The sequence below is a fragment of the Puma concolor genome, chromosome A1 (genome assembly GCF_028749965.1).
Source record: "Puma concolor isolate L17-30 chromosome A1, mPumCon1.1.hap2, whole genome shotgun sequence".
Lineage (NCBI taxonomy): Eukaryota > Metazoa > Chordata > Mammalia > Carnivora > Felidae > Puma > Puma concolor.
Genome location: NC_141667.1, coordinates 134,353,459 through 134,374,455, shown reverse-complemented (window position 1 = coordinate 134,374,455; position 20,997 = coordinate 134,353,459). Strand labels below are relative to the sequence as shown.

General features: G+C 42.1%; 1 protein-coding gene across 3 annotated transcripts in view; it reads left to right on the top strand.

Annotated features, from left to right (window-relative positions):
- The first annotated feature begins 1,099 nt into the window (after positions 1-1,099).
- Positions 1,100-20,997, top strand: part of ISOC1 (isochorismatase domain containing 1) — a 254,158-nt gene continuing 234,260 nt past the window's right edge. The window contains exons 1-5 of one of the 3 annotated variants that reach the window (XM_025923510.2): positions 1,102-1,458; positions 9,526-9,645; positions 9,755-9,958; positions 11,592-11,708; positions 16,378-17,492. In XM_025923510.2, coding sequence (XP_025779295.1) covers positions 1,156-1,458; positions 9,526-9,645; positions 9,755-9,958; positions 11,592-11,708; positions 16,378-16,524 — 891 coding nt within the window. In that variant the 5' untranslated portion in view covers positions 1,102-1,155 and the 3' untranslated portion in view covers positions 16,525-17,492. Of the gene's footprint in view, positions 1,459-9,525; positions 9,646-9,754; positions 9,959-11,591; positions 11,709-16,377; positions 17,493-20,997 lie in introns of those variants that run through there. The other 2 variants (XM_086704898.1, XM_086704903.1) reach the window with 2 other exon arrangements.

The following is a 20,997-nucleotide window of genomic DNA, read 5'->3' as shown; positions in this document are numbered from 1 at the left end:
CCCTGACTTAAAAGTTACTACCTTCAGGGGCGCCTGGGTGGCTCAGTCAGTTAAGCACCCAACTTCCACTCAGGTCATGATCTCATGGTTTGTGAGTTTGATCCTGTTGTGGGGCTCTGTGCTGTGCTGACAGCTCAGAGCTGAAGCCTGCTTCAGTTTCTGTGTCTCCCTCTCTCTCTGTCCCTCCCCTGCTGCGTGCGTGCTCTCTCTCAAAAATAAACATTAAAAATTAAAAAAAAAAAAAAGTTATTACCTTCTAAGAAGAGGAAACCCCGACTATCTAAAAAATGTTTGGACTCTTGATCCTATTTTCCCAGGACCTGGTGTTAAGGAAACTTAGTTCATAGTATATGCTTCTCTAATTCCGGTTCATTGTATACAGTGCTTGACAGTGTTCATAAGGCAGAGGATTATTTTATTTGCAGGTGATCCACTTTACTGAAAAACAAACGCTCAGTTTGAATATAAAGTCTCGATTTTTACTCCCATCCAAGTGCCATCCGCAATCCAAGTTCTTCCTGAAATTGAGTTGAGATAAAGGGAAGCCAAGATCTCAGATTCATTGCTAGAGATATTGTATTCCATGAGACTGAAAAAATTTGAAATTCTGAGCCTCGGGTGGCCCTCTGGAAACATTACATTCTGCGGTTCTTCTTAGGCTATCAGCCAGACCTACAGGTTTTGCGATTACTGCTGCCATCCTCGAGGAGGAATGACTGCAACCTTCTGCACAAGGCCAACAGGTAACGCGTCCCAGCAGATTCAGCCGGGCAGCCCTGGGTCCCACGTAAACTCCCCGCGAACTGCGCTCATTGGAAGGTGGGCGGAGCGCGAGGGCAGTGGGGGGGCCACAAACCTCCTCCGCGCACTAGACCCGCAGCCGGGCCCAGCCGGGCAGCCGAGACAAGTCTGGGTTGGAGGGGGCGGTCCCGGCAGCGGGCGCAGGCGCTAGCTAGCGCCTTCACCCAGGCCCCACCGCCCAGCCCTCAGTCGCGGTCCGCCCCCTGAGGGGCGGAGGAGGGCGCGCGAGCCGCGGCCGCCAGGGCCCGCCCCTTCGCCTTCCAGAGCAAGCGGGCGGCGCGGGGAGGCGGGGCCCCAGCGGCCGGCCCTGTCTGCGCCTCGCTGGCCTCGGAGCTGGCAGACGCTCGGGGGAACATGGCGGCGGCGGAGCTGGCTGTCCCGGCGCTCCCCAACAGCGGCGGCGCGGGGGCGCCGTCGGGCACGGTCCCAGTGCTCTTCTGCTTCTCGGTCTTCGCGCGGCCCTCGTCCGTGCCGCACGGCGCGGGCTACGAGCTGCTCATCCAGAAGTTCCTCAGCCTGTACGGCGACCAGATCGACATGCACCGCAAATTCGTAGTGCAGCTCTTCGCGGAAGAGTGGGGCCAGTACGTGGACCTGCCCAAGGGCTTCGCGGTGAGCGAGCGCTGCAAGGTGCGCCTCGTGCCGCTGCAGATCCAGGTGGGTCCCGCCGGGGGGCCGCGCGCCCAGCCGCTGCTCCCAGTCCCGGTGCGTCTCTGTCCCCGCCCCCGCCGCGCTCCTCAGGTGCCCCGCGCCGCCCTGGCGCCGGGCCCTGCGCGCCTCGCCGGCTTGGAAGGGCGGTGGGGCGATCGCAGTCCTCGGGGACGGCCCAGAGAATGGGCCAGTAGGAAGGTGACGGTCAGCAGCTGTCCGCCCCCGAGGCGGGGGCGGGGGCCTCCCAGCGGGTCGCGGCGCGAGCGAACGCCCCCACGTGTGTGGTCCTCGATCTCCCGCATCAGCTTTGTGTGCCTGGAGCAAGTCCAGCCGCCTGCGTAACCTAAGGGCTGCGCGGTACTAGCTGTGATTTTATTTTGGGCTCAAGCCGAATGGGGTAAAGAGTTGATGCGGAGTATTGGCCTTAGGGTTACCCGGAGTTGTGTTTACCACTTGCGGAAACACAAACTTCAGGAGTTAGACCTTTCACCCTCCTCTCCCCAGCTTTCAGTTTCTGGAGCTTAAGCTTCCCCTAACCTTAAGTGAAATAACCATTTGCGTAGCCTTTTCCTGGATCTGGCTACTTGAATCTGTTGATTATATATGCGTCGCCTACGTTGAAAAAGTCATTTGACTCTAGGACTGTAATACCTTGTTAATTACCCAACTTTTCCTAGACCACGATTTTCTGGCTTGAGAAAGTTGATGCACCTGAGGATTATTTTATAGCTTTAAATTTTTTTTTTTTGAAGCTGTGCCGTAATACCGTGCGGGTTTGTCTCCTGTCCTTTTTACTCTCAGAAGATTAACTGGAGGATTTATATTTTTGAAAAGAAAGAACGTAAGGTATATTTTAAATACTACACTGTCCACATTTTTTTTTCTTTAGTTGAGAAACTGATAAGCTATTTCTTCCGAAGACCAAACTGAAATGTGGGATTCAGGCTTAGAAGGCATTTTAATATTCAAATGTCATATTCTTAAGATTATTCTCTAGATTCGTTTTTTCCAGCTGTATTCGGCTGCGGAATTGGTCTTGTTTCCTGTCACACCAGCACCCATGCCAGAAGCTTCCAAAGCAGGTACTTTTTACTTGGATAGATTTCTTAGGTTCAGAGGACAAAGGCAGTGAGATTCCATTGTCTATTCCTGGAGATCCTAAAGGGATATCTCTGATCCCCCAGAATTTGCCCTGGTGTCCATGCTGGGAATTGTGGTTTGTAGGTGTTTACTACACCCCCATTTTTATGTCTTCAAGAGTTTTCGTGGCTGACACCTCTTTGCAACCTTCTTTGTCAGTGTATTTAGATAATTGCTGCCAAAATACCCAAGAAGTTGGATGCCCCTTTGACAAATCCATTAATAAAGGCCAGAATCCAAACACTAACTGAGGAGATATGGAGCTATCCTGAGGGTGCAGACTTCTTTGTGATGCATTTCCTGTAGTGGTTGGGAGGGAGGGTGGGCAGTTCCCTGATAAGATGTTATGCTGAATCAGGGACTGCCCACCCCACATCTGTAAGTCTTCCCCCCACCCCCCTGCCCAAGATAAGATTTTTTATTTTGAAAAATTCAATGCCCAGGTATGCCAACTCTTTTTTTTTTTTTTTTTTTTTTTTTAATTTTTTTTTTTTTTTTTTCAACGATTATTTATTTTTGGGACAGAGAGAGACAGAGCATGAACGGGGGAGGGGCAGAGAGAGAGAGGGAGACACAGAATCGGAAACAGGCCCCAGGCTCTGAGCCATCAGCCCAGAGCCCGACGCGGGGCTCGAACTCACGGACCGCGAGATCGTGACCTGGCTGAAGTCGGACGCTTAACCGACTGCGCCACCCAGGCGCCCCATGCCAACTCTTTTTAATTAAGCATGTGTATACCAGAAACATCCTATACATTCTCAAAAGGCGTTATATAATTTAGGTCACTTGTGGCTTTTGAAGTATTTTGCTTGGTACAGAAGATAACAATTTTTTTGGTGATGATGTTTAAAATAAAAATTATAATAATAGCAGTACTCTGTTCCATCTTTTTAAAAATGTTATTTATACTTCACTAAATAGTCAAAGAATTCCTAAGCCTCTGTTATATAATACTTCATATATTTCAAAGTTGTAAAAAATATTTTTCTTTTATATTATCTCATTTTAGTACTCATCATACTTTGACTTGTCCTGCTGGGTGCCTCCCTTAGCCTAAAAATAATGTGGAAGGACACACACCTCATATATATCCATAAACCTATTCTGAAGCCTGTTTTTGTGTATTTATGTCTGAGTATACTTAGAGAAGTGAAGGGGAAGCTATTTCTTTTCATGAACGCTTTATTACATGGTTTTGGAACCTAGCTGGTTTTAGGAACCTTTAGGTTTTAGGAATCTAAAGACATGGGCATTTTGTAGCTAAATGAGACCATAGAGTTCATGACACCAACATTTGAGTGGCAGCGTTAAGTGCCTGGCACAATGAAAGCAAACATGGATAAGACCCAGTTCTTGTTCCTTACCTGATACCAGAACTCTCACTTTGCAAAAGAGCAGAACAGATGGGAAATTGCCCAAGACTCCAAGGTGATGGTGGAGCTGGCAGAGCTGGGAAGGGCCTTCCTTTTAGCTGCCTATAGCATTCATCTTTTCTTTTTGTGCTTAATGAAAGCATCACGCTGAATAGAAACCGGCCACAAACTTGAGCTTGTAATATCATTTGTTTTGCTGGTGTTCATTGCTCTTTGTTATCGATGCCTGTCGCTTAGGAAGGCTCAAGATGGCCCATCATTGAGGTGCTGCTACTGGGCATGGCAGGCCCCTTCTCCCAGAAGCAGGGATAGAGAGCATAAATTTGGCCAAATGTAGTCCACTGCTTAAATAATGTAACTTGTTATTTTTTCTTCCTGAACACAGACCTTAGAGCCTCGAGGGCCCTGGCTCACATACTGTATATTCTAGAATTTATTCTCAATTTACGTAGGGTTGTGACTTTGCTTTCATGCTTGTTCTGACTGCTACTGCTACTGACCTTGTAAAACACAGTGGTCGCTTGTGCCATACTGTCTGCACCCTGGTTGGTTAAGCAATTCTGTGGGGACTGATCTTTGAGACTGCCGTTGCCAGTGTTGGACCTTTGCGTGTCTTCTCTGAAACACTGTCAAAATGACCGAGTGTCCGTTGACAGCTCAGGTAGCTGCAGACTGCTCATGTTTCAAGCATGGTTTATGTGTCTTCTGCTTTGTCAGAATGCTTGAAGTCTGAGGAATTTTGAGACACAGAAGAAGAAATGTAAATGAAAGGATTATACAGTGGGAATTTAGGTCATTTTTATAACTTACAGTTTTTAATTTTTCGAAAGGTGTTTCCCAATTTTTAACTAATTGAAACGTTCAACCCTGGGAATACCTGTAAATTTGATACCATATAACCACCACTTTATTTTCCAGCTTGTCACCAGGGAAAGCAGAGCCCAGACAGAAGGGAGGAAGAAATGGACATTTTAGGGAGGATGCCAGTGACGCCATTTTGCCTCCGTACATACGAGGGAAGGCTCTGGCAGCTTTGTGTGGGCAGAAGATAAGGGCTTCCCTGGGAAGGTTATTTTGACCTTTCCTGAGATGGTTAATTGGGAGGGGATTTGACTCCAGCTTTCGCTGTCTTGGAGGTTTGTTGCTACTGTTACTGTTTTTAACAGGGGGCATGGACATTTTTAGCTAGAAGAGACCCCAGGGTTTGTGGTGGGAAGGGAGAGAAGGCAGGGTTTGGAAGGAAGAGGGAAAAGAAGCTGTACCCCCTTGGGCTTGCTGGTATGAAGGTGGCGATGTTTGATAACGAAACCTTTACCGTGGGAGCATGTAGGAGGAGCAGGAAAATGATAATGATGAGAAACAGTGGAGAAGCAGGCCTGACAGATCTCTGGGAGGTGACCAGTGTCAGGGCGCTGAGAGGAAACAGCTGGATCTTGAGGGTGTGGTTTGCCTCTACTCCATTGGTTCAGTGGGGTTGTGTGTGTGTCACGTTCAAAAAAGTTAACATTTAACACTTTGGATTACCGCCCAAAGCATTGTATACTACCGCCCCCCCCCCCACCCCGCCCGTGGAGGCTACCTGTAAATATGTGTGTTCATGACACTCTGTGTTTCAGAGTGGAACCTATGCATTTTTTGATTGATTACATGCAGCTCATTGGATCCTTGATGTAGCCCTCTGAGGGAAATGCTCTTTGGTTGCTTTATTAAGAAACTGCTGTTTGAAAATGTTAATGATTTGTCCCATTTCACATAATTGAGTTTAGTGAAATTGAGATTTGGTCTCAGATTCCAACACCCACAGCTCTGTGGTGTAGGGAGCCTTGTAACCCCAGGGGAATCACATCGCTGAAATCTGTTTTCAGGGAGTCAGTCCTCGAGCAAGGCCTTACTGTTACTGTGGTAATCACATTTGCTTGGAAACACTTCTCAGTGAAATAATGATACCCTGTACCCCTTTGGACTCTCTCCCAAGCACATCATTCATGCCTATCTTGTGACTGTAATAGACTCCTACAATTTTGAACACATCATATTTACAATTCCAAACTTTTTTTTTTTTTTTTTTTTTTTTTTTTTTGAGAGAACAGGTGAGAGAGGCAGAGAGAGAGCATAGAATCTCAAGCAGGCTCCTTGCTCAGCAAAGAGCCTGAGGTGGAGCTCAATCCCACGACCGTGGGATCATGACCTGAGCCGAAATCAAGAGTCAGATGCTCAACTGACTGAGCCACCCAGGCGCCACTACAATTCCAAACTTTAATCATTCCTAAAGGTACACAGTTTACACACTGTAGTAGTTCGCCCTGGAAGGCTGCTGTAACAGAGTGCCACAAACTGAGTGGCTTATATGACAGAAATCTGTTTCTGCACAGTCCTGGAGGCTAGTGATCAGGGCTGACTCCTTTTGAGGGCTGTGAGGGAGAATCTGTTCCATGTTTCTTTCCTGGCTCTTGGTGGTTTGCTGGCAGTCTTTAGCATTGCTTGGCTTATAAGACCCATTACCTTAATCTCTGCCTTCAATTTCACAAGGCCTTCTCTGTCCAGATTTCCCCTTTTTATAAGGAGACTGGTCATGTTGGATTAGGCACTCACCCTTCTCCATTGTGACCTCATCTTGACTAGATTTTCAGTGATTCTCTTTCCAAATAAAGTCACTCTTTGAGGTACTGGGGGTTACGAATTCACCATATGCATTTTGAGGGACACAATTTAACATATAACACCATGTATTACTTTTACGGAAGAACAGAACTGGTACACAGAGCATCCCTAAGCAAGGCCAGCCTCCCTGTATGTGTCTGCCCTGAGTAACCTGAGGCACTCAGCGTGGGAGGTACAGGTTCCTTGCAGATGTACAGCCATTGTGAGAAAATGTCAGAACACATTTTCACTAGAAGAGGGGAAAATAGTGTCATGTTAATGGTTATAATGTACTTGGGGATGAAAAGTTTTTTGTCTTTGAAATCTAAGGTCAAATAATAGCTATGACAGTTCTTAAGAAAGTGGTCACCAGTTTATATTGGAACACTTTTTTGTTGGGGAAGCTACTGGCTCCAATCAATTTTTTGTATTTAAATATTTATTGGAATATGTATTACCTGTATGTGTATATACAGGGTTGTTTGTAGATATATAGATATATGAAGGTGTGTATGTATACATCCATATATTTTTATATGTGAGTTTTTCATGATTCCTGAATATGCATCGATCTGTAGTTGTATTTTGCTTGTGATGGCATTTGGTCAAGACCACTTTTAATTTGCTAGCCTGCAAATTCTCTTCCACGATCCATTCCTGGATTCTAATTATTTAGTTGTCATGTCTTCCGAGGTCCCCATGGGCTATGAAAGTTTTTCAGACTTGTACTGTTTTTGATGTCATTGACAATGTTGAGTCATACTGGTCAGATATTTTGGTAGAATGTACCTCAGTTTTGGTTTATCTGATGTTTTTCTAGTGCTTAAAATGGGGTTTTGGGATTTTGAGAGCCAGATCATGAAGGTTGTTGTCATCACATTTTGTCTTATATACTATCAATATGACCTCACAGATTATCTCAGTTTTGATCACCTGGCTGAGGCAATGTCTACCAGGTTTTTCCACTACAAAGTCACCATACTCCCTCTATATTCTACTTTGAGGAAGCAAGTTACTTGGTGCAGACCATGTCCTAGGGGGTGTCAGGAGTTAAAGTCTGACTCGCTGAGAGAAGGCTATCCGGGCATTTTTCATTAACTAAGTTATAATCAAATCATCACTGCATAATAATGTGCCTTGCCATTATCTCTGTGGTTTCTCTCTTTGGTTGCTGGAGGCCTGCAGGTAAGTTCCTATACTAGAAGGGTTTTGCAAGGTGGTGAGGATTTTATGGCTGCATTTTCTGACGTCCCCAGTCTTTGACTACTATGACATATATCTGATGTGGTTCCTCGCCTGGAACAGGATACCTCACAGTCTGAAAGGAGATAGAGGGAAGCACCAGGTAACAGAAACCCCAGGAGACCACAACTCTCAATATTTAGGATTTCTGGGTAGGTGAGGTTTTATTCCTTTCAATATCCCAATATTGAGTATTTTGACCATTTTAGTATTGTGGTCCTGGGGTATTACATAATTTAACATTCTCTGAGTTGAGCGTGCTCTAAAACGATCTTGTCCCAGTTTATATGTTCTGTACATACTGTTAGTCCTCCACTAGAAGGCTAGAGTGTGGAACTCGTTGAATTGTGATCTGCTTTTATTGTATTTTGAATCTTTTCTCTGTCATCTATCATTTCTTCCTGATACCAGTTTGCTTGTCTCCAGCAGTTTCCTTTCTGGTTTGCCGTTTATAACCTTTTGTGAATTTAGAGTCCGCACAACCAACCGTGTTAGGAATGTATACAGAGTTTGTCCATTATCTGAGATGAGATCTGTGAGCTGAAGATACAGCAGGTATGAGCTGTAAGGATGATAGTGCGTGTCCGTCCAGCACACTTAAACCTTTCCCCGTTTACTTTGCCTGCTTCCTGCTCTCATAGCCGTGGAGTGGCGAGAATGGCTGAGTTGCATTGCTATAATCTGAAACAGACCAGTTGTGGGTAAGCTGCATTTTGTAGTGTGCCCTAAACACATTGTGGATGACTAGGGACCCACTTGGATTTTGAGCCCTTCTAGCCAAAATTTAATTTTTACTGAGAATTTAAAGTACATATTCATATATAGTGATTGGTTTTTAAAATTGTGTCCTGAGTATCTCTGTATACATCATACTGCTTTGGAAAAGGACCAAAATGGAGGCATGACACCTGCATTAAAATTAAAGTAAGCAAACAGTTAAAGATACAATGTATAATTTAAGATGACTGAATATTTATTTTAATCAGGCTCTATTGGCAAAGTAGGAAAACCCTGTACCTAATGTTCGAATTAGAGATGGCACACCCATTCTGCCATGACCTTGGTGTTGCATGTCTGTAGAGTTCACACCAAAGGAAGGTTGATGCCAGAGTGCCTCAGACCAGCACATAGATAATAAAGTACAAAGTCACTCGAACAGTCATACCACTAAAAATAAAAGTGGTATCTACTTGTTAATACTCATATATTTGCTTCTTCTTCTTGATAATAGTCTCCTATATTTGCTTCTGTCTTCTATTTGTATTTTTACATTATTGAAATACTATTGAACTGTGCTCTCTTTTTAAAATTAACATTAGATTATGAGCATTTCTTTGTAGATGGCTCAAATTTTTTGAAAACTTATTTGCATATGTTATTTTGGTTCTCTAAAAAATGTTTTATCATGTGAACGTGTTAAAATTTGTGTAGTCATTTCTGTATTGTTGGTCCTTGGTTTATTTCTAATTTTCACTATTGAAAGCAATTCAGGGAACATCTTTGGATATTTTTTGTTTGTTTGTGTTTGTAATTCGAATCATTTCTTTTAGATAATAGTGGTAGAAATTGACTTACTGGGTCAAACAGTAGGAACACTTTTCTCCTTCATTGACCTCCACTGAAAATAAATGTCGTTGTATAACGAGTGCTAAATCATTCTTTTTTCTTTTTTTCTCAGCTCACCACTCTGGGAAATCTTACACCTTCAAGCACTGTATTTTTTTGCTGTGATATGCAGGAACGATTCAGACCAGCCATCAAATATTTTGGGGATATAATTAGTGTGGGACAAAGATTGGTATGTTTGTTTGTTTATTTTTTCCAGTTTGCAGAAGCATGATATACATTTATATATATGCAAATTGTATATTACTAATTGTCTTTGTTTGTTTGTTTGTTTTTTCCAGTTACAAGGGGCCCGGATGTTAGGAATTCCAGTTATTGTAACAGAACAGTATCCTAAAGGTCTTGGAAGCACTGTTCAAGAAATTGATTTAACAGGTGTAAAATTGGTACTTCCAAAGACCAAGTTTTCAATGGTATTGCCAGAAGTAGAAGCAGCGTTAGCAGAGATTCCTGGAGTCAGGAGTGTTGTGTTATTTGGAGTAGAAGTAAGTACCTGTTGTTATGTTTTGGGCACAATGTCATTTGTAAAATCTTGATATGTCCACAGTGCCGTTTTGTAGATAGACGAGGTGGTAGGTGGTAGTAATGATGAAAAATAGCCACCCTTTATTAAGTGTTGACTGTGTGCAAGGCATTGATCTGCATCTGTTAATTCATTAAACACTCCCCAGTGAGTTTCTGAGCGAATTAAGTACTTTTCATCTCCCCCTGTTATGTAGATGAGGAAACGAAAATACAGATGTTGTACCACTTGCCCAGGGTCATACTGCTGGTTATGGGATGGAATTGAATTTGAATGTGGGTTGATTGATTGTTGCACCTTTCCTTTTAACTACTTTTGGAGCACGTTTTTATTAAAGGCGTTATTTTTATTTATGTGTTGTAGGATTTCACGTTGGTCATGTATTTGCTGTAGAAAAACCATAGAAATCGTGTATTTCATGGTCCTTCACGCTTGATCGCTTACATACCTTTTTAAAGGAACAGAAAACCCATAGATTCTTAATGCTGATTAAAATGATTTTTTGATCTTTTTTTGGATATCTATGAATGGAATACATGTATTTATTCATAGCATTTAAACAACTATTGAATTAAATTTAAAAGTTATGAAAACTGTAAAAACAATGCAGCCCAAATAGTGTTACTTTCATACACCTATGATGTATTGATGGTAGGATTTATACAGTAAGTTTTAAGATGTAGCCTAGGGTTTAGATATACGTTATATATTTCTGTATTTTGACTTCGATAATGATGATATAGGGTAAGCTTGTTTGTATTAATGTCATGCCAAATACTGTTGCTGACTTCTGCACTTTTTTTGCTCATTCATCATTGTTCTACCTCATGCCTAATCAAAATCATCTTTGAACAGTCCTCCAGTGCTAATTTTAATGAAATGTCAGTTGATAATTCTCCAAAGCTCACTTGTCATGTGCACATAAGGTTGGCATCCTGGTATTACTGAAATGTGCTTTCATTGCTTATATAACCCAGTTATTGTTGGGACATGTTTTTACTCTGTATTCTCTGCTAATGAATTGTTACAAGTTAGTACTTACAAAAATGGAGTCTATATAATACATCTGCTTGTGCTGTATACTGGATATTTTTTGCCTTTGTCACTTGTTATTTTTAACTTGGCCTACCTTTACTACTGGGTACCCAGTAACAACTTAGTTTTTCTACTTGTTTCTCAATATGCAGGACTGCTGACTCATTCTTTGTGTTAGGCACTCAGTGTGAGTTCAGAAATAAACCCGACTGCAAGTGGCATCAAAACCGAGTGGTAGTAGTCAGTCGTATGAAGGTCATTCAGATGACAGATGAAAATCTTTAAAAAAAAAAAAAAAAAAAATTCTCACAGAGCTCTAAGAATATGTTCAAGTTCCTAGTGTGAAAAAAACCTGATGTAATCCAGTTCCTGACTTTACAATGAAAAAACCAAAGCCTGAGATGCTGTTTATTTTCAAGAGCACCTAGCAAGTTAGAGGCAAATCTTGGTGTAGGACAAGGTCATGAGAGCTGTAGTATTCTTTCTGCTTTATCATGGTGTCACGCATTTGTAAAATGCTTTACTGCGTTTTTACGTATGATTTTTTACTTTCCTACTAGACTCATGTGTGCATCCAGCAAACAGCTCTGGAACTAGTTGGCCGAGGTATTGAGGTTCATATCGTTGCTGATGCCACCTCATCGAGAAGCATGATGGACCGGATGTTTGCTCTTGAGGTACTTGTCCTGGTTTCAAACAAATGATTGGTCAAATTTTCCAAACTAATTTGAAGAATAATGAGTACTTCACAGCAATGAAGCATTTACCTCTTCAGTTTGAGTTGTACTCTGACCATAGTGGACTCACTGACTTCCAGAGTCGTGTGCTGACCAACTTTTGACGTCTTGCCACCATATTGTTTTAGATCTTCTGTCTCCTGAGGTCTGGAGTTCTAGTGAGACCAAAAGCTCTTGCACATCTTTCATTGGACTTTGTTTTGGTTTGATGTTTGAACTTCTAAGAGGTATTCCGGAAAGCTTAGTCTGAACCATTTAGAGATTTGCAAATCAAAAACAACCCACCTTGGTTTAACTCAGCCAAGATGTAGCCCAAAACTAGGGTGTGGTGGGCCTAAGACTGACTCTGCTTATATTAAGCTTCCTCACATGTGAATCTCTGGGACTAGGAGGTATGTCACTCACTGCCTGTGGACACCACTCAGACACATTGTTTCTTGGCTGTCTGCACCAGCGTGTCAGGTTGGATCATAGTCAGGGAATCAGTGATGTTTTGTCAAGGATGCTTAACAGTCGTCTTCTGTAAGCATTTTCTCTTCCTGTTGAGACGCAAACTACCACATAATTGTTTGAAACATTCACTCCACATTGTGGATTGTTCTCTTTCTCTCTCTCTTGTTTAATTCTAACTCTGTAATAATTTTAGAGTAATGTCCATGTGGATTGAGTTGGCAAGTTTTTTAACTGATTATTTCTATTGAGAACGGGAAATACAAATTGTTGTTTTTTGTTTTTGTTTTTTTTTTTTTTTGAGATCCTCCAGTGTTGGGGCACAAGCTGGCCTGTGAACCACTTTCTCTGTTGGATTGCTAAATCATTTTGTTAGCTCACAGTGTGCCCAAGGGTGGTGAGGTAGGGCAAATGAAAAAGAGTCAGAGGGAAGAAAGGAGAAAAGTCAGTGCAGAGGGTTGATGCAGAGGCATCTGGGGAATTGGCAACAGCAGTTGTTCTAAGGCCCTGGTTGGCCATCCCTTCTCTAGGAGGGCCAAGGTCCAGAACTTGGAATACTACAAACATCCAAAAAAAAAAAAAAAAAAAAAATCTTACTTCCTTATAATAAGTTGCAAGGACTTCTGTCATACATTCAAGTAAGTTTTTGAGACATGTCTTTATATTATGGCATTTATCAAGTTTGTTGGCAGTTCTGTCTTCTCACCAGACAGACTGAAAACATAAGTCAGGGTATTTACTCATTCTTTCAGAAGTAGTCTCATCTCAGTGATGAGGAGTCAAAACACTGGAGGGATAATACTGGTTTGAATGCAGGTTGTGGCATTTAGTAAATCTGTGTCCAAGGACAATTTAGCTAGTACATATGCCTCAGATTTCTTACTGGTGAAATGGAAATAATCATAGCCACTACATGGCAGGATTTGGTGAGGATTCAATGAGATAATGTGTTGATGGCATTTAGTGTAGTGCCTGATAACAGTAAACACAGGTTAGCTGCTGCATTTACTTTTATTGTTATTATTTATAATAGTCTCTATGAGGTTAGTCTTCTCTGAAACGTAGAAGCATTACATCAGCTTGTAATACCCAGAAGGGACCAGTCGTGAGAAGTTCTCAGGAGGGAAGGAAAGAATTTGGTGTGGGTGGCTTTGGCAGAGACAGAGCCCCCAGCACTGCCTTGGGGTCCAGCGTGGAGGTTGAAAAGTTAAAAAAGAATGAGGTCAGGTGTTGATGGAGGAGGCATGCCACATTGCACAATTTTCTCTTAGTCTTTCTTAATTTTATATTTGAGGTGTTGTAGTTTATACCTCATTTATTGGGAGAAATGTTAAGTATCTTTCTTTTAACGTGTGACTTTGAAAGTTAAATAGCAATCGGGCCAGCTTCCTTCTCTGTTCCTTTAGAACACAACTACCTAAGGAATTCCTGAAACTCCCCATATTCCCTGTTGAGATTATTATACTAAGATGATTTATAATTACTATTACTGAAACTTCTGTGCCAGAGTTTGTGGTATGTGGGTTATTCGACAAAATATTTTGAGCACCGGCCATCTGTCAGGCATTGTTTCTTTCAACTAATAATTGGTAGGGTAAATGCAAAATAAAAGAGAAGGAAACCCTCTCTGGAACTTGATACCCTTGTACTTGTGGAGGTTTGTTGATGTTGGTTGGAAATGTACTGGGTTTTGTCTTTGTTCTGCGCTTTGCCCTCTCTGAAGCTGTCATGGCTTTGTGCCCTCGCATTTGGAGATTTGTGGATCAGAGTAACTTTTCTTTTTCGGAGGCCTCTTTGGACTGTTTTTGCAAAGTGTAGGGGATGAATTTCAGAAGCCTAATAAGTTATGTATCTGTGTGCATTAAAGATGTGCAGTTTTAACTGCCTCTTTTGAATCCAGGAAAGAAAGAGAGTTTGGGACCGGTACTGTAGGTGTCCTCACACCTCACGTTGTTGTACACGAACCTGCCTATGTCTGGACAAGTTGGTGCTTTTCTCTCTCTGCTCAGGTACCTTTCAGTTGGGGCTGGCAGGCACCATGGGAAGGTCTGGGAGTCTGTTCTAAAAGCTTTGCACATTGCCGAGCCATGCCTCCCTCATACAGGTTCTTGGCTTGATTAGTTTTGAGTCCAGTCACTACTGGCCATATCTCCGTCTTGGAGCTAAGTAACACTGTGTAGGTTTCAGTTGACTAATATGTGTTTCTGTGCCTTGAGCATTCCAGCCTATTCCCGCCACGGTGACCCGCCTCAGCGTCACTGAGGATTGTTGGCCTGTGGTCAAGCAGATTGTGGTCAGCAGAGCACTAGGGAAAGCTGGTTTCTTCAGGAGTCATCTGATTTCTTCCTTCCATCTGGGAACAAACAGTTCTCTGTCCTTCTTGCCTCACTAAGGAACTAGAGAGATAAGCAAGGACTGACCTCTGTTGGCACTCTTGAGTGTAAAGCACTCTTGCGGACACTGAAAGTATGTGATTGGGATTCAGAGCAAATCATTGAAAGTCTGCTGGTTGAACCTTGGTCAGTGAGGAAGGCTGGGCAGGGCCGCCAGCTAGTGAGGGAGGGAGCTGCGTCTGAAGACATTCACACAGCTGTGCTGCATCTAGTCTCATATTTGTCCCCTGCCCTTGTCTCCGAAACTAGCACACAGCCCTGGAGATTTCTTAGGGTTTTGGTATGGTAGGCAGAAGTTGACTAAAAGGCAAGGAGGAGGAAATTAGCTTCCAGAAGTCCTTAAGAAACTCAGAGATAACTTACCTGGGTTATTTGTCTCAACATAAAGAGTACTAGCGTAGCACGCTTGCTGTCTTTCCTCGCTCTTCCCTATGTAACTCTGCTGTTTGTTCATTTCTTTAGAGTTCTCGTCAGCTGCTCTGCGTGCCCTTCCACACTGGCTGTTGAGTCCAAGCTTGCTTTCTGAAGAGTAGGCTATGGCTCCTACTCCCTGCTGCGTCCTTGGGGTTAAAAAGGAAGGGGTTGCAATGCCCGTGGGAAAATTGGGCAGGTGCATCTACAGTCATCTGAAGGATTAACCTTCACTCTGCAAGGATGTCCTGGCTCTTCATGGGACTCCTCCTTTATGAGGAGTGACTGATCTAGGTCATTTCTTCTGACCTGCCTGGGAATTATTTCTAACCACCTGTCTTCCATGGTTCTTTTAGTAGATGTTTCTTGGAATAGCAGTTGGCCAGTTTTTTCCCTGTAGTTTCTGATAACAGAGACATCTAAGAGTACCTCTCTACTCTAGAATTCTCATTCAGTTCTCGATCACTCTGCCTTTTTCTCGACTTTGTCTTCTTTGCCCTCTTCCTTCCCTCCTTGAGATTTCTGTCCTTGGTTCTTTATTATGGTTCCCCTGGGGCAATTTGGCAAGGACATTCATTGACCTGTCAGTGAAACTTTAGACAGCCTTAAATTTTATACTCGTGTTTAGTAATTCTGAAGTTTATGATGGTGGCAGTGGTGGTGGTTCTGTTATCATCATCCCAGGGGCACATTCCTAGACCTTGCTTGGAGGTCTTCTTTTTTTTTTTTTTTTTTTATTTTCTGAATTTCTTTTTGGTAATATTTATCTATTTTTGAGAAAGAGAGAGGGGCGGAGCGTGAGTGGGAGAGGGGCAGAGAGAGAGGGAGACAGAGAATCCGGAGCAGGCTCCAGGCTCTGAGCTGTCAGCACAGAGCCCAATGTGGGCCTCGAACTCACGAACCGTGAGATCATGCCCTGAGCCGAAGTTGGACACCCAACTGATTGAGCCACACAGGTGCCCTCACTTGAAGGTGTTCTACCACTGGTCATTTCTTATTTACAGGAAGGACACACATGCTGTAGGTCACATGTTTGGAAATAGAGAAAAAATAAAAATCGTTGTGCATTCATAGTCTTGATTTCTTTTCCTCCCTGGTACATATAAATCATAATATTAGCTATGTGTTTTCTTCTGCTTATTTCTTGTCCATATTACTAATATAGAGAATAATCATAATGGGTTTCTGGTTTGTCTCCATGAGTGAATTTGATGGTATGACTAAGGACCATGGCTTTACTAGAGGACGCTGATTAACTGTGTCCTACCCTTGCTTTTGCTTCTGTAATATACTGTTCATTGTCATGCTTAGTTCTTGATTTGTCCTTATCTTGTTTTTTGTTTTTTTTTTTTAAGCGTCTTGCTCGAACTGGGATCATAGTGACGACCAGTGAGGCTGTTCTGCTACAGCTGGTGGCAGATAAAGACCATCCAAAATTCAAGGAAATTCAGAATTTAATTAAGGCGAGCGCCCCAGAGTCAGGCCTGCTTTCCAAAGTATAAGGACGTTTGAAGGACTGGTCTCTTCCTCGGCATCAGGTGACAGGACTGTAAGCCCAGACAAGCTCTTGTCTCTACTAGAATTAAAACGTTCAAGTCAAAAATTGGCTCTTCTTTTGCGCCTCTTAGTAAAACGTAAGCAGTTAGACCCTTCGGGTACCAGCATTTAGTTACAGTGTTGAAGGCTTCAGGTGCTGCTTTATTCCTTTTCTTTTTGTTTTTGTTTAATGTGCTTTTATTTATTAAAAATTATAATGGAGGTGCCTGTTTTGTCTTTACTGTACCACAGATCATTATTTTCTAAAGTGAATACTCTTGTGACGTTTTCTTAAATTGTGCACTGTAAAGAAAAATATGCCGATCATGGTTTGACTTTTGTAGTATCATTCAGATCTATGTTGTAGTATGGATTCTGTGCTTTTACTTTACAGGTTGATTGAAAGAGGATTATTAGGTGAGAACTTAAAACAGGCCTTTGGATCATGTTACCCCTTTCCTTCAATGCAGTCATCTTACTTGAGTGAGTTGCATTGATCTAACCAAACAAAATTGTATTGAATAATTATGTTTCTTTCTTGAGTATGCTAATTTTCTTGTTCTAGTCATCATCACAAATTCAGTTAATGTTCTTTTTTTTACTGGGATATTTTACCTAGAAAGACTCATTGGGCTGTTGTTTGTTTTAATTTTGTAAATGGAATGATTTACAATACTGTGTAATTAGTGACGAGCTGACTTTGGCTGAATGTGTTTACAGCAATCTTGAATACATATTCTAATATGCACCAGATTTAGCAAAGAGTTAAAGCCTGGGTAAAATCGAGTTTTTCAGTGTCCATATTCTTATTTGATATTTTCTCTTCCTACCCTCCAAATATTACAATTAATGCAAAGGCTTGAGTAATGATTTGGTAGTATTAATTTTGTAGTCATTGCTACTCTTCAATAAATTTATTTTCTTTAAAAACTTATTAGAGGGTTTTAAAACTTTTTTTTATATTATGTGAAATATGGAACATTGCTGTCTTTTATATTAAAGTAATTAAAGAAAATGTATTATGTGAATGAAATTATTTTGTTCCCCACAATATAGCTGTATGAGTACTATACCAGGCATTCGAATATTTATTTAAAGGTGTAAAACTTTTGACATTTAAAATCTCTCAACCAAAGGGAGTTGTCAAAGGAAAATCCTTTGCAGGTGGGGCAAATGGATTTTACTGAAGGGCCTTTTCATTATTTAAGAGTAATTGAATTGTTTATATTTCTTTTGTCATTGTAACAAACAGCAGCCAGCTGTCTTGTTGTGGGTGTGGTTGAGTATTTTTCCCCCAGCAAATTTGGGTTTCAAAAAAGAAGAATCAAAGATTTCTGCACATTCTAAAATAGTTTTTAATAACTTCAATGTAGTGCTTTTCAAACTTTAATAAGAATGCAGTTCACCTGGGGATCTTGTTAAACTGCTTACTCTGGTTCAGTAGGTGTGGTGTAGGGCTTGACATTTTGCATTTCCACATAAAAGGCCACTTTGCGCCAGTGCTGCTCAGAGCAAGGATTTAATCAACAACACCTGTTTCCCTGCCTCTGGCCCCCCCCCCCCCCCCCCCCCCCCCCCGGCCCTTTGTTTTTCTGGAAATACCACCACAGTGAAGCCTGGTCAGAGCTGAAACCAATTCCCTGATCCCCAAGTTAGTTTCCTATGGCTACCATAACAGCATAACAGATTACCACAAATTTAGTGGCTTAACACAACACAAACTTAATATTCCTACCGTTCTGTAGGTTAGAAGCCTGAACTGGGTGTCACTGGGCTAAAATCCATCTTTCTCACTAGATTGTCAGCTCTTTGAAAGCAGGACCTGTGCAGTTTCTAGACTCATTCTAAAAATATATTTTGAGAACCTGCTAAGTTCTAATCACCATTCTATGTGCTGAGGATAAAAAGATGCCCGTGGGAAATTTCTGGTCCGATACAAAATCAGATGTATCATAGCCTCTCTGTAAATGTAAATTGAATTAGGTTATGTCAAAGGTTCAGGAATGTCAATAAACAGAAGTTCAGAGTAATTGTGAATCTGGCTTCTCCCTTCTTTCTTGCAGATCATCCAAAGCAAGGTCACATGGCCTTATTATTCTGGGAAGATTGAACTGATTTTAACACATTAGGCTTTGAATTTGGAAGTGTCTACAGTTTTGTAGGATAACAATATTCTTTTAACTGCTGTAAATAATGAAGTTGAGAACATAAGCAGAACCATAGCTCAGTGTATTGAACTGTAACGGGGTTAGGAGAAGGATTAAGATGCTTCATTTATCAAAATGTGAAAATATCTGCAGAACTTTAAAATTAAAAGTAATAGGGGCGCCTGGGTGGCTCAGTCGGTTGGGCGGCCGACTTCGGCTCAGGTCACGATCTCGCGGTCCGTGAGTTCAAGCCCCGCGTTGGGCTCTGGGCTGATGGCTCGGAGCCTGGAGCCTGCTTCCGATTCTGTGTCTCCCTCTCTCTCTGCCCCTCCCCCGTTCATGCTCTGTCTCTCTCTGTCTCAAAAATAAATAAAACGTTAAACAAAAATTTAAAAAAAAAAAAAATAAAATAAAATTAAAAGTAATAAAAGTGATAACCTTCTCCAACCAGGAAAGTAAATAACCTGCTATATCAATTTAAATATCACATTTCTCTAATTGGAATATTTTCCCTTTTTAAAAGTTGGTGTTTGGATAATTTTGACTAGAGCTGGCTGAAACTATAAAGATCGTGATCTCAAAGGTCCATTTTAGCTCTAAAATTCTAAAATGGTTTGGGGCACCTGGGTGGCTCAGTCGGTTGAATGTCCAACTTCAGCTCAGGTCACGATCTCGCGGTCTGTGGGTTCCAGCCCCGCGTCGGGCTCTGGGCTGACAGCTCAGAGCCTGGAGCCTGCTTCAGATTCTGTCTCCCTCTCTCTCTGCCCCTCCCCCGCTCATGCTCTGTCTCTCTGTGTCTCTCCGTCAAAAATAAATAAACATTAAAATTAAGACAAAATTCTAAAATGGTTTTATGTTACAAATGAGGCATAGAGATAAATGGCTTTTCTAAAGATGCATAGATGGCTAAAGGCATAGTAGAATGGGAACCAGGTTTCTTTTAACACATCGTCTTGTGCTTCCTGACATGAGTGGCTAATGCTATAAAGATGTTTGGAAGGAGAGGGGAAAAACAATAAAAGGGATACATGTTACAGTCTATAAAACACACCCTTTACTTAGCAGAGCTAATGGGATACTCCCGTGCTTACAGCTTTTCTTGTGCTGCAGTCTTCAATCTAGTATTCTCTCCAGGTGGCTTTCTCACTAATTCGGGAGGATGGCCGATAATGTAAAATTATTTTCATTGTCAAGTAACCACACATCAATATTTGCACATCATTAATGTTTCCTTAATCCTCCGTGGAGCATTTTTGTCAACGTCTAACCTTTGATTTAAAAGAATTTAAAAATCACTAGGCTACCGTAGTGAGAAATATCAATTACTTAGATGAGATTGCAATGGATTTTCTAAATAATTGAAATTGGCTTTTAGAATTCTTCCACATTGCTTTTCTTTTTCTTTTAGGTCTGAACAGATAACAAGAAAGTTTGTTTTTAGAAGAGATTGAAATCCAAAATGGTGTTTAAGTAAAAATAACCTGTTAATTCCTGTTGAGTAGAGTATACTCTTGATTTGCCGGCTGTAGGAAACAAAACTGAAATGGCACCCAAAGGTCCCACTTTGGTGTGGGAACACGCAGAGGCCCCTTCTCCCAGGCAGGCAGTTAAACACCCAAGGTCAGTATGGTGTTAAAGGGTTTTGCTCAGGTGATTCAAGTTTCAAATCAGTGCATCTTTTATTCTTTTAAGTTTTTTAATGTTTATTTTTGAGAGGGAAAGAGAGCATGAACGGGAAGGGGCAGAGAGAGAGGGAGACACAGAATCCGAAGCAGGCTCCTGGCCCTGAGCTGTCAGCACAAAGCCCGACTCCGGGCTCAAAATCACAAACCGCCAGATCATGACCTGAGCCGGAAGTCGGACGCTTAACTGACTGAACAACCCAGGTGCCCCAAATCAGTGCCCCTCAATATAGGGAGGCTGGGTTTGGTGGCTTGTATCTATTCAGAGGAGATCTTAAAAGGGACTTGGCTCTTCCTGACAAGAGTGTGCAAGGGATTTCCCAGAGAGAGTCGGCTGCTGACTTTGAAGATGGAGGGGATCACAAGCCTCAAAATGCAGGTGGCTGGCAAAGGAACAGGGACTCACATTATGCAAGCCAAAAGAGCTGAATTCAGTCAACAACGTGAGTACGATTTGGAAGAAGATTTTCCTCCAGGAGCTCCAGACAAGAATGAGGTCCTGCTGACACCTTGATTTCTGCCTTGGGAGATCCTGAGCAGGGAATGCAGCCATCATGTGCCCAGACTTCTGATCTACAGAACTGTGAGATAATACGTTTTCTTGTTTTAA